Source organism: Mchenga conophoros, linkage group LG5 (assembly GCF_057382185.1).
Source record: "Mchenga conophoros isolate Kocher_MC1m ecotype Shallow Benthic linkage group LG5, M_conophoros_male_GT1.1, whole genome shotgun sequence".
NCBI classification, from domain to species: domain Eukaryota; kingdom Metazoa; phylum Chordata; class Actinopteri; order Cichliformes; family Cichlidae; genus Mchenga; species Mchenga conophoros.
The window spans coordinates 6707003-6719172 of NC_140530.1; the positions used below are offsets into that span (position 1 = coordinate 6707003).

The 12170-nt window shown below is 44.2% G+C and overlaps 1 protein-coding gene across 2 annotated transcripts in view; it reads left to right on the forward strand.

Annotated features, from left to right (window-relative positions):
* Positions 1 to 213: 213 nt before the first annotated feature.
* The window catches only part of slc41a1 (solute carrier family 41 member 1), a 29204-nt gene continuing 17247 nt past the window's right edge, over positions 214 to 12170 (forward strand). Inside the window, exons 1-3 of one of the 2 annotated variants that reach the window (XM_085272959.1) lie at positions 214 to 467; positions 1924 to 3054; positions 9349 to 9456. In XM_085272959.1, the coding sequence (XP_085129085.1) occupies positions 2569 to 3054; positions 9349 to 9456 (594 nt within the window). In that variant the 5' untranslated portion in view covers positions 214 to 467; positions 1924 to 2568. Of the gene's footprint in view, positions 468 to 1544; positions 1767 to 1923; positions 3055 to 9348; positions 9457 to 12170 lie in introns of those variants that run through there. The other variant, XM_085272960.1, reaches the window with a different exon arrangement.

A 12170-nucleotide genomic window follows, 5' to 3' on the forward strand; every position in this document is an offset into this window, starting at 1 on the left:
TGGGCACACACTGGGTAGAGGTTGTGGGGGGCTTGTGCGCAATGGAAACCAGAGGGGTGGAAGGTCGGTAATGGAGGGGAGGGAGGTAAAGGTGGGGCGGGGGTCTATATCGACTATCCAGATTGTGGAGGGAGGGCCCGCCTAGTGGCTTCCTGGCCCCCTGCACCGTGCGGGTGTATTATAGATGCGCATCCAGGCAGCCGGGCGGCACTGCATGTTTACAATGTAACAGGCAGACTGGAGCCGCACAGAGGGCAGGGCTTAACCATTAACTAACATTAACCATTAAATCAGCTGTGCAGAGCCGGTACCGCACATAAGGCGTGCGTACCGGCTTCCACGCCTCACAAGCCTGAGCGCGTTAACAAGAGGTGGAGGATAAATTCAGCCGGGCACACGGAGTCCCTGTACTCATACAGATCATCACTCCGGTCTGTCCTCACACCGAGGACCACTGGCACTCAGAGGTAAGCACCCGTGAGCTTTTTTATGTATGTATTTATTTTTACATTACTTATTTTAATGTGCACATTTCTACCGGGATGTGTCATTCGAGACTCAAACTGCAAAGCCGCAACTTGTACCTGTGATGGTGAAGAATGATTACTTTTTTTCTCTTTTTTAGGGGGGTGGGGGGGACACAATTTTTCACGAGTTTAACACTCGTGGTTACAGTGGCAGTGACATGGGCTCCAGCCCGGCGATGGAACAGAGAGCCCTCTGCCCTCGTTTAAATGAGAAGCAGAACAGAATAGCAGGGCTCGTCTATTCAGCCCTGACCAGGGGAGCACTAATTTACGCCTTTGCCATGTTGGGTTCGGGTGGTGTTGGTCCTGACTACTAAGCAGAGGATTGTTTGAGCCGGGAAAGTCCGTGCGGATGTCGCAACTTGCAGTCAGAGGAAAGCTGCTTCAAGTCAGCAGCAGCAACACTGGAAGGTAAAAGAAAGGCCTTCAGAGTAAAAGCTGCTTTATTATGTGAAGTAAAAACGGGTGGACCGTGACCTGATCTCACCAAGGATCGCGTCATAGATTGGTGATGGTATTTTTTCAACAGGCTTCATCACCACACTGAGTTGAATAATACAGCAGTTTATGTCAGTAGCTGACATTACTGTTTTAATTAAAGCAGCACTGAATGCTTTGCTTTACCTGCTGCTTACTTCTGTTGATACAAGTAGTTCATGTCGGTGTGAATGACTAACCATGTGTGTCCACGCTCGGTACTTGACTGCAGTGAGGTTGTTTCTGATGTGTGAAGGGGACCTCTGTTGTGTTACTGTTTGCTACACTCCTGTCTGCTGCAGTGAGTTTAAGAGTTGGGGGGTTTAAGCTGACGGCACTCTGGGCTCACGGGTAAAGTGAGGGGTGTTTTTTACTTTGAAAATTGTGACAGTGGTCGTTGTTGCGCTGCTGTGGTTGGAAGCTGTGCTTGCAGAGGATGTGCGCAGCGCCTCTGTTAATGGTGGAATATTTTTAGCCACCGGGAGGAAATTTGGCGCTGGATGAAACTGTTTTTAAACTCACTGTTGGGATCTGCTCAGCACTGCTGTAATGGAGGGGAGAGCAAACAATTGTCTGGGGCTATACTAATCTGTTAGTAGGGCTGACGGGGCATTTGTGGTACCCACGGTGAAGTTAGTGCCTAACAGTGATTTTCTGTCCTCTTTATTTATTTTAACACCTGAATATGACGAGCTGCAGCATCCAAGCCTAAACACCACCGCACAGTGTCTCTGTCCTCTCACCAGTTAGATCTGAATGTTGGTTTGTAACTTTTTGGAATTTTTGATTTATGAATATTTTGATCAGGGCAGTAAAAGCTGCCCTGCTACTTAGAGATTTTTGGAAATAGATGTGGGGTACTGCTGGAAAATGATTTTATTTAAGACTGAATAATTAATGATATTCATTCTTTCCCCAGGTGACGGTCCACTCTGGTTGGAGAGATACTTTTCCACTGTTGGTAATTCAATCCTCATACTGAGACCTTTAAATATCACATTTGAAAACTGTCCAGCGGCCACGTGGTGTAAAGTGAGACGTTTGGAGCCCTGTGCAGCGACCAGTCTCACATGGACAGCAGACTGACAGCATGACCGGTGCCACTGCAGGTCTCTGATTTACATATTTTTCCAGCTTGTACTGAACTGCAAAGGACTGTTTGCAGCTGACTGCAGGGGATTTCTGTGGTGAGTCCCCTCCCTGTTGTTTTCTATCCTTTTCTACGTTGAACCAGTATGTCTTCTGTTTTTTGCCGGCCTAACCTGAGCACCTTGCAGTGAATGGAGAACATACTGGTTCTGCTCCCGAAGCACCGACAGGAACACAGGCTTTGCAGACGCACGGCTGCATGTGCCTCGCTGCAGGTTTTTTCTGGCAGAGTGTTTTTCTCCCAGTCTTTATGACCGACCTCCACACCTTGTCGGCCTCTTTAATGGGATAAATCAGTTGGACTGATCAGGTTCAAAACCAGATCCGGTGGTCAGTTCTGACTTTCCCATAAAACCGTTAGGCTGAGGCACGCTGACCTTTTCTTATCAAGCCCACTGTCTTCAAAGGCTTCCGCATGGTACTTTGGTCGAAAGAACAAGAAAAGCTCCCCGACATCGACATGTCTTCTGGGGCCATTGAGATGAAGAAGGAGGGAGGCCCCCTCACTTCGGCCTTCCTCAACTCCAACTGCACCGTCCACCCGGTGATCCTGACAAAGGGCCCCGAAGAAGTGAGCCCGGTGACCGGGGATGAGTTTGAGCTCACCGAGGTCACATCTTTCCCCGAGCGAGTGAATGAGACTGGGGAGAACGACGAGAGGTCGGAGATTGTGGTGGCCATGGACTGTCGGGCCAATGCCAAAGGTCAGCGAGAGGAGGATGCGCTCCTGGAGAATGCAAGCCAGAGCAACGAGAGTGATGACACCAGCACCGATCAGAGCCCCGAACCAACAGCACCCCTCAAGGAGACCTCCTTTTCCATCGGACTGCAGGTGGTCTTCCCCTTCTTGCTGGCCGGGTTCGGGACGGTGGCAGCAGGGATGGTGCTAGACATCGTCCAGGTGAGTGAGATTTCTTACACAATGTAATTGGCAACTCAGAATAAAGAACTCAGGCTGGTTAATCCTGTGTTGTCTACTCTTTAAAAAGTTTTTGTTTTGTTTTTTGCATTGACAGGGGTTCGGCTGTTGGAACTTTCAAAAAGTCTGGTGTCAATGCACAACCCCAACTTTTCCTCGCAGGCATTTACATTTCATTTCACAGCTGTTTTTCTAAGCAGATCCACTGCACCAAGCAGGCCATGTGTAGTCACACTTACGGGATAGGCTCGTGAAACATTTGAATGATCTAGTGCACCGAGGCCGGTTTGCCTTGGCGTGTGTCAGTCATCGTGCTGGTGGCCTATCTGGTTGCCTGTCTTTGGGGATGTGTGTATGGGGCAGTTATCAGACACCATGGGGGTATTTACATAACATTTTCTCCTCAGCGGCTGGGCTGACTGTCCCTGTGGCTGGCGCATACTGGTACACACTGGTGTGTCTTCTAACGAGTCATCACACACACACACACCTCTTTTCAAAATCTCACATAAAGTACAAGAAACAATAGACGGTATTTGCATAGCAGTGCATAGCCAGGGAGCTATATGATCCACTTGGCCTTTAAAGGAGAATAGGACTTGATTTCCTGATGAGTCACTGCCTTTGCTCTGAGAGGATCCAAGTGTGCTCTGTAGAAATGTTATATATTTATTTGAAGTCCGCTTGGAATGCAGATAAAGCCGGCCATGTCAGTCCGCCAGGTCTGGGCAAACTGTGTGCACATACGCTGATGCCAACATGGTGGACCCCAGAAACTCAGAACAGACAGGAGGGGGGAGGCGGGGGAATAAGTTTACTTTCTTTGAGCACCTGAAATGGCAGCGTACTACAGCTGAGCTAGAGTTGGAGTAAAAACAAAATACAATTCAGCGCCAAGGCCTCTATTGCCATGTGGTTAGGTATCCTCGCTAAACCAGGAATGCAGAGGTTTGAGGTCAAAAAAGTTTTCATGCTGCCTCAACTTAGGCACCATGCTGCTGCGTTCTCTTTAATTTCCAAAACACTCAGTGCACCATTCTTTCAGAGGTGTGACTGGAAACAAGCTCACACAGAAGGTAGAGGGCCGTATCCCTCCCTGCTGGTCTAGCACTCTTGTACCTGAGAGTAAATAGCTGAAAGAAATGGCTGCAGTAAGATGCGAGGCTTCTTACTGCAGTTCCATTGAGGTCGGCTGAGCATCCAGCAGGTCGTCTGGCTGCCTAATTCCCCCCGTGACACCATGAAACGCTAACTCAGCTAATCCCCCCTGTCCTTGCAGGAAGGTAGTTGTCTAACTCGATCTTACTCTCTCTCTCTCTCCCGTTGGGACTGCAGTTGATCCTCGGCTATAAGTGAGCATAACTTTCTGAGGTCACGTGCTTAGGGTTAGGTCGAGCCCCAATACCTAATGTATATGAAGCTGATGAAAAGGTAGATGTAGTTTCTCGTGTTGGAAAACTCTATTTTTTTTTTTTTGTCTCCTGATTGCCAAAACGTGAATAGAACAAGTTTTAACTTGATGCTAAAACACGAGGCAGGTCTGTTTTCTTGCTGCACTGATCTTTATTTGTCTCGCTAAATAAGGAGCTAATTTATGCAGACAAGTAAAGCACAGATCTTTATTTGATTATCAGATGAGATAAAGTGATCCAGGAGAACTTAACTAGCTCTCCTGAGTTCAGAAGTTTCTCTCTATGGATAAAATTCAAAGTCATTTGGGTCTTGCTGTTCTTGTGTTTCTTGGATTGTTCTCAAATTAGACAGAATTATTTGTTTGTTCTTTTGGTTCATTTGTTTACCCCTTATTTCTCCTGGAGGTTAGAATAAAAAGGTCAGGACTCAGTAATCTCCAGTTCCAAAGATGATATGTTGGTTATGAGACAAAGAAAGCACTATAGCCAGTAGCAAGCTTTTCTTCTGGGATGCCTGAACCTTTAGTTAATGTGTCTGCCTGGCCTGAGTTTAAAAGCTGTGGTTTGGACACTTGTGTACTCGACTTTCTGTGTCACTTTCTATATTGGCTCTTTGACCTCTTAAATCCTGGTCACTTTGACCATCTACCACACACGCACAGAGTTTTCTGGCCTTTTTCCCTCACAAGGTTGGCCCAGAAAGGATTGTCCAACTGGTATAGAGGAGTGAGACGTCTGCATAGTTGTGCTTAGTGACTTGGCAGGCAAATGACCTAAAACTGTCAGTCTCTCATTGGCAGGGCCGGGAACCCAGGACTGACCTGCTCAGTTGGACTGAAGGTTACGTGTGGTTTGGAAAGGTCACGCAGTGCTAGTTTTCTTGGGGATGTCGGAGTCCAAGGCCAAATGGGTGATTTTTGTTATTTTGAAACACACGCACACTTACTCACAGTCACATAAGATTTCATCATTTGTGCAATCAATCTACAAACAAAAAGCTGAAAAAAGACAAAAGCAAATATGCGTGTCCAGTGTTGTATGTTATGATAATCATCCGCGTGTGTTTGTCTGCCTCAGAGTTAGCCGTCTGGCCTGGTGTGCGGTGTCTGTAGACTGAAACACCAAAAAAGAGGAAAAAGAATAGAACACAGCTTCAGCCTCAAAGACACACGGTCTAAAAATACAGCAACCGGTAAACAGGAAATCATAGTCCACACAAAGGTTTAACTGTGGCCAAGCCTTCACTACCCACCAGATACCATTTTGGTCCAACCACATCCACGTGCTTGGTTTTCACTCAGGAGTCACTTTCAAACCAGAACGTGGGCTTAATTCCCTCAAACTGCATTGTCTCTTCAGCTTCTAGCTTCATACCCAGACTTTGGTGTCCAATCAGACACTACTTAAATTCACACCACAGTATGCTATTTTTCCATGTTTTCCAGAATTTGTCTGAACAAAATCACCAAAATCTTAAAAATCACAATTTAATAACCCCATGTAAGGATAAGTTTCTAAACTTCTGCCCTCCCTATTGCAGTGACTGACTGCTTGTTATGAGTAGTTGTTTTATTTTGGTGACTTCTGCTTGTAACGTTGATGACGGTCATTAACAATGTTATCACCTCGCAGCTCTTAAAACGTGACCATATCTCAGATAGCTGCTTGGTTAGGATGTGAGTGATAGGGATGGACAGGATTAGTGGGTTAGAGTGCCTTTGTGTTGCCCCATGCTCTGATTAATCTTTCACAGTGTGAAAGATCCTGAGGAACCTTTGATCCTAGGCTGCCCCCTCATCACAGAGTTCAGGCTTTCCACCCCAGCCCTTCTTATCTGGTCCCAAACAATTCAGTTCAGTTTTATTGATATGGCACCATATCCCAACATTACCAGCCTCAAGTCACTTTGTATCATAAGGCAAAGCCTCCACAATAGTAGATAGAAAACCCCAGCAATCATACAAGCCTGTATGAGCAGCAAACTCCCTTCATAACAGGAAGAAACCTCCAGCAGAACCAGGCTCAGGCCTGCGAACGCATTATCTAGGTTGCCGACTTGAACTGTGGGGACAGTGTTTGATTTTCCTTATAAATTCATAGAAATCTAAAAAGAGGTAAATTACCATGTGATGATAGCTGATGGTTTTGAGATGGAGTTTTGACTTTCTTTAGCTCCCCACTTGGACTCTTTCCATTCATGCAGCCAAAACCTGCTCGGTAAAACTACATATAGACTACAGATTCCTCTGGTAGCTTGCCCTACATATTCTTCTTATCTAAATGCAGATATTAGTTTATACAGATAAACTAGACCCTGACTGTACCATCCATGCTGCAGCAACAGAAAAATGAAACAGACACCACCTGCTGTAGTGTCTGTGACGCTGCTGGAGTTGCGTTGACATTGCATGCCATCGGGGTTCGGCGTCCCGCTCAACACAGCAAGTGCAATTATCACAAATAAAATAAAAGGTCACGTTTCTCAACTGGGCATCCTGACCCTTGCGGGGCTTGCATACCAGAGCTCCTATAGGTCTGTACACAGAGGTACTGCAGTTCTCCAGTCGAGTTCTTAGAAGCGAGGAGGGAGGGTTTGTTTGGCTCCGAGCCAGCGTTCCATGGAGACAACAACATATATCACCACAGGGGAGGCAAAGAGGAAGATAGGCCAGTGAGACAGAAGGAAAGCTTGAAAACATACAGCTATGAAAGAAGAGAGAAGTGCTCACAAGGCTGTCGGGTTGGCAGAGGGCAGTGAGCCAAGCTGAGAGGCTGGTTGTTGGAAACGAGCTCTGCTTGGCTTAACGACAGCTAAAGGGATAGGCAGAAAGAGTTCAACCACCACCTCTAAAGACAACACGAGTGTAGCCGACACTCCTTATCAGTGCTGTACATCTGGTGGGAGCAACCTAGCAAGCACACACATTAGACCTCTGTGTGAGAAATGCAGGCCAGCAGTGTTGTCTTGTAGCTTCAGCATCTGTTTTCCCCTCTTTCTTTTCTGCTCGGTGCCAGCCTCAGTGAATATTGATTCCGCTCGGGTTAGACTGGACTGTAAGTGCTGGGGGCCAGTGGGACCGGCACCTATGATAAGCACTTTGACTGGAGATAAATCGATGGCCTTAGCTTCAGCAATAGCTTTGTTTCTGGCCACAGTAGACCGCAAATCTGCTATCGCTGCATGAAGTCTAATGGAGGGAGAAGTTCACAGAGGGAGTTACAGGGAACCCACCTCTCGAGGACTGGCCAGCAGCCAGGGACCAGGTTATCGAAGGTCAGGCCTAATAATACTAGCTGTAAATGTAATTTCAGACCATCTACTGGATACACAGCTGAGCAGTCTTGTTCCCTTACTTGTTCCCTTATTTGTGGCTCTGTCCAGCTAGGCCACTACCTTCAAAGCTGATTTAGATAGATGAGCTGCTGGCTGACTTTCTCGGAGTAGTGTGTACAGCAAAATGTAGCTTTTTTTATGCTGCGGTAAGAGCTGAGCAAGCAAGCGCACCCCTGGCAATGAATGATCAGATGCTGAAGCACTAAAGTAGGCAAGAGTAATATCAAACTATTTTTTCTATGGTACATGATGCATTGGGCTTTGGCTTTACTCTATTAATTCAGTCGGATGTTTTGTACACTCATGCTGTGTTATGTGTCACAGAGGGTCCCCATGAGGAGGGCAGAGCACTGAGAAATATTTTGCTTTTCCTTATTTTCTATCGTATGCATACTATATAATAGATTACAGTGGTGGATGCTCATATTAAACATGGGCAAAGTTTCAGATAATCAGAGTACCATATGTACAAGTAATCCTATAAGCCATAACAGTGTTCAGGTTTAGCATTTGCTTGATGATATCAATGAGATTGGGTATCTTTAACCAATGAGAAGAGAGTTGGCTTAGGTGTGAGGGAGCTAAAACGACTTGTTTCAGACATTGAACTGGAAATTAACATAATGCTTTGTCTTTAAGAGTTGCTAATCATCTAGTTCACTTGGCTTCTAAATATTCAGTCCCATCTATCTTACTGATGCTGTTTAGCTGTGCCGTGTTTCCATTTGTGTGGCACTGGATGGGGAAACGGCCGTGTGGAGAACAAGATCTGGTTCCGCCCATCAAAAACTATTCAGTTCAATTCGGTTTTATTTATATAGCGCCAAATCACAACAACAGTCGCCTCAAGGTGCTTTATATTGCACAGTAGATCGTACAATAATAGATGCAGAGAAAAACCCAACAATTATATGACCCCCTATGAGTAAGCACTTTGGTGACAGTGGGAAGGAAAAACTCCCTTTTAACAGGAAGAAACCTCCGGCAGAACCAGGCTGAGGGAGGGGCGGGGCCATCTGCTGCAACCGGTTGGGGTGAAAGAATACCGAGATTGCAGTCTGCTTTTATTCTGGAATATCTTGTACAGTACAGATTTCGATATAAATATAAATGTGTATAGTATTATGATTACACAGAGACATGAGACAGTCCCTGTGTTTACACTACAGGAGATGGTGGGTAAAGGTGATAGAGAAGGAAAACAGAATGCAAGCTAAAGTAGGAGAGTGATCAATCATTTCAGCTTTAGGTTTTACTGCCCTTGTTCTTGTTAAGAGGGAGCTGGCATGATACATAGTGTGAAAGGTCTATAGAGGCAGATTTTCTGCTCTTTAATGCAGGAGTGGTTTCACCTGTAAATCAATATTAAAGGTTGCACAGACCCAGAGACAGTCTGCTCCGAACTGCAGCTAACCTCTATCTATGCGGGTGACAGCATTCTGTGTGGCTGTGAACCAGTTTCAGTATGGCAGAGTGTGCGCTCTGTTAATGTTGTGGTGCTGATAATAATGTTTTGCTATGTCATTGCAGCACTGGACGGTGTTCACCGATGTGTCTGAGGTGTTCATCCTAGTTCCTGCACTGCTGGGGCTTAAAGGCAACTTGGAGATGACGCTGGCCTCCAGACTTTCTACAGCGGTAAGAAACTTGTCAGACTACTAGCCTGTTACAGGTTACACGTCTTCCATGACCTTTTATCTTATATTGAAAGGCTGTCCTAGCAGTGATGAGTAACTGAGGTATAAATTTTGGATTTGTTTACTTTAAGTTGCATTGAATTTTCTTTAATAGTTTTTCAATCTATTGCCAGACCTATGGTCACTGTCAGACCCCTCAAAGCTGATTGTGCGTAGGTTCAGAGGTTATATTGCCTATGTGACATAGGTTTCAGACAAACTGATTCCTCACATTCCTCACTAAATATTTCCACTGACCCCATCTAGCTTGTTCACCTGGGTTAGCAGGTTGTTTAAAGGTGAATGGAAGTTTTTATTTACCTCTGCCTGAAGACGTGAACTCCAAATATCAAGTAATTTGAACTAAAAGTGTTTTCCTTTGATCTAGTAGCTAAAATTGATTGAATTCTCAGAATATGCTGGTATAGCTCAACCCAGTGTCACATCACTGTTGGAGCTGGGAGATAATTTAAGAGCTTTCTTGCATAATGCGACATGAACTTTCTGTCATATTGGACTTCATAAAACCACCAATTGTGAGGGAAAAATGAGTATTTCCAATTGTCTGAGGAGTTATTGCTGGAGGTTGCTGCCTTTCGCTAGGTGAAATTAAGCTGAAGGCAAATGGTCTTCATTTCCTGTTTGTGTCGCAATTTTCACAGAGTCAGTACTAGAGATGGCACGATACCACTTTTTTATGACCGATACCGATATCATAAATTTGGATATCTGCCGATACCGATATGAATCCGATATAGTGTTTTTTTTAAATCAATAAAACAGTTTTTTTTAATATCTTGCTGCTTTTTGTATAAGTTCATACTCAAGTTAAAAAAAAAAAACACTAAAGCCATTCTGTTATACCTGTATGTAAAAAATACACTGCACCCAAAATATTTCATAGTTCAGCAATACTGATCAATCTAATAAACTTAAACCTACACCATCCTCCCTATTCTGGTATTTTAAAGAGTACTTAGCAGAAATATTAAGCAACCTGATCAGTTTCGATTGAAGTAGCAGCAGGAGAGGGAGGGAGAGAGAGAGAAGAGGCAGTTGCTCCATATATCGGTTGTTAAGCTTAACGCTGGAATGCTTTACAAACATTCAGAGATGAATTTACACACTTGCTTTACTTCTCTCTGGGATAACTTCCTCGGAGATGAAATGCCGGATTGCTAGCGAGGCTACAAATACACACAGCCGCTCTATCACGTGACCCGTACTGCTGGATGTGCTACGGTTATGAGCCGAGTTACGCCATGTCGCAAGTTTTGTGAGGTGCTTTTTTGATATTTAATGGATCGGATTACATTTTTTTTATTTTTCTCCGATATCCGATCCAGTAATTTACGTCAGTATCGGACCGATACCGATACGTAATATCGGATCGGTCCATCTCTAGTCAGTACCACGGAAATCGATAGCAACTGTAAGAAGTTTTCACCAACCGGTCAGGAATACACACTGATTGTTCTGCAACCACTTTCCAACTGGTTGCAGAACACTTATTTGCTCCTTGTAACCAGCAGTTGCTGGAGGGTGATGGGCTGCTCTCTAGGCCTGTGTGACTGCTACTTTATTTGCTCGACAGTTAACGTCACATTGTTAGGAGTCACATAACATGAAACCTTAATAACATATTGTCATATAACATTTGGTTAACTATTAGCTGCTTATAGTGTTTCACAGATACCAAAGTTCTTAGTAGCTCTAATTTCAGCTAGTTACCCATCTAGCCATTCATAGCCAAATGTATACAGTCACATGCTTTTGTTTGTGAAGGTGCAGTGATTCTATGACTGCAGTTTGATACTAGAGGCAATTCTTACGGCTTTGCTATCTGTGAGCTAACAATACCATTTCACATTGTACATAGCTAGCAGGGTCGATGACCTGACAGCACAGGTAACCAGGGGTTAGCAACAAAACTTACACTTTTTTAATTAGTCCAGTAGTGCTCTTAATTGCACCAATCCTCACATTCTTTCCACTAGCCTGTGTGAAACCAGTGACTCCTCATCCGTGCTGCAAAAAAAAGTCATATGTTTGCAAATTTGTTCTGGAAAATTGCTCCAGTGTACCAACTCATTCTGCTCCAAGCTAAAGGTAAATCTTTAAATCTTGTTTATGTCATCACCTCCTAAATACACCAGTTGGTTTAACCTGTGAATTGGTGGCTACAGCAAAGGTTTCAGATGCAGAATTGAATGTTGAATATGATTTTCAGGTGCACTACTTAAAACTGCACTTTGCAGAGGTTTTATATATTTATAATTTCCATATTTTCTCAGTAAGAGCCCAACGATAGAGGAAAACAAACGGGAAAAGTTGAATATTTGAGGAAACACCATTGATGCTGATTTAAGGTTCAAACTTCAACAGATTTTTGTAATGATTTGCTTTACTTTCTATTTTATTTCTGTTTTAATTCAGAGCCCAGTGTATAATGGTTAATAACTGTCAGATTGGGAAGTGGAAGTAGTAATGATTTGTCAGAGCTTCAGCACTGATTGAACCAACGTTGTGTAGTTCGATTGGCTGTATTCAAAGGAATGAAAACACAAAATGCATTAGTCATAATAACGTTACATGCATCTACGTGGAAATATGGAAATAAATAAAACAGACTTTTGCATCAATTCTTTCTTTAGTCTGCAAAGTTTTCACTTTTCT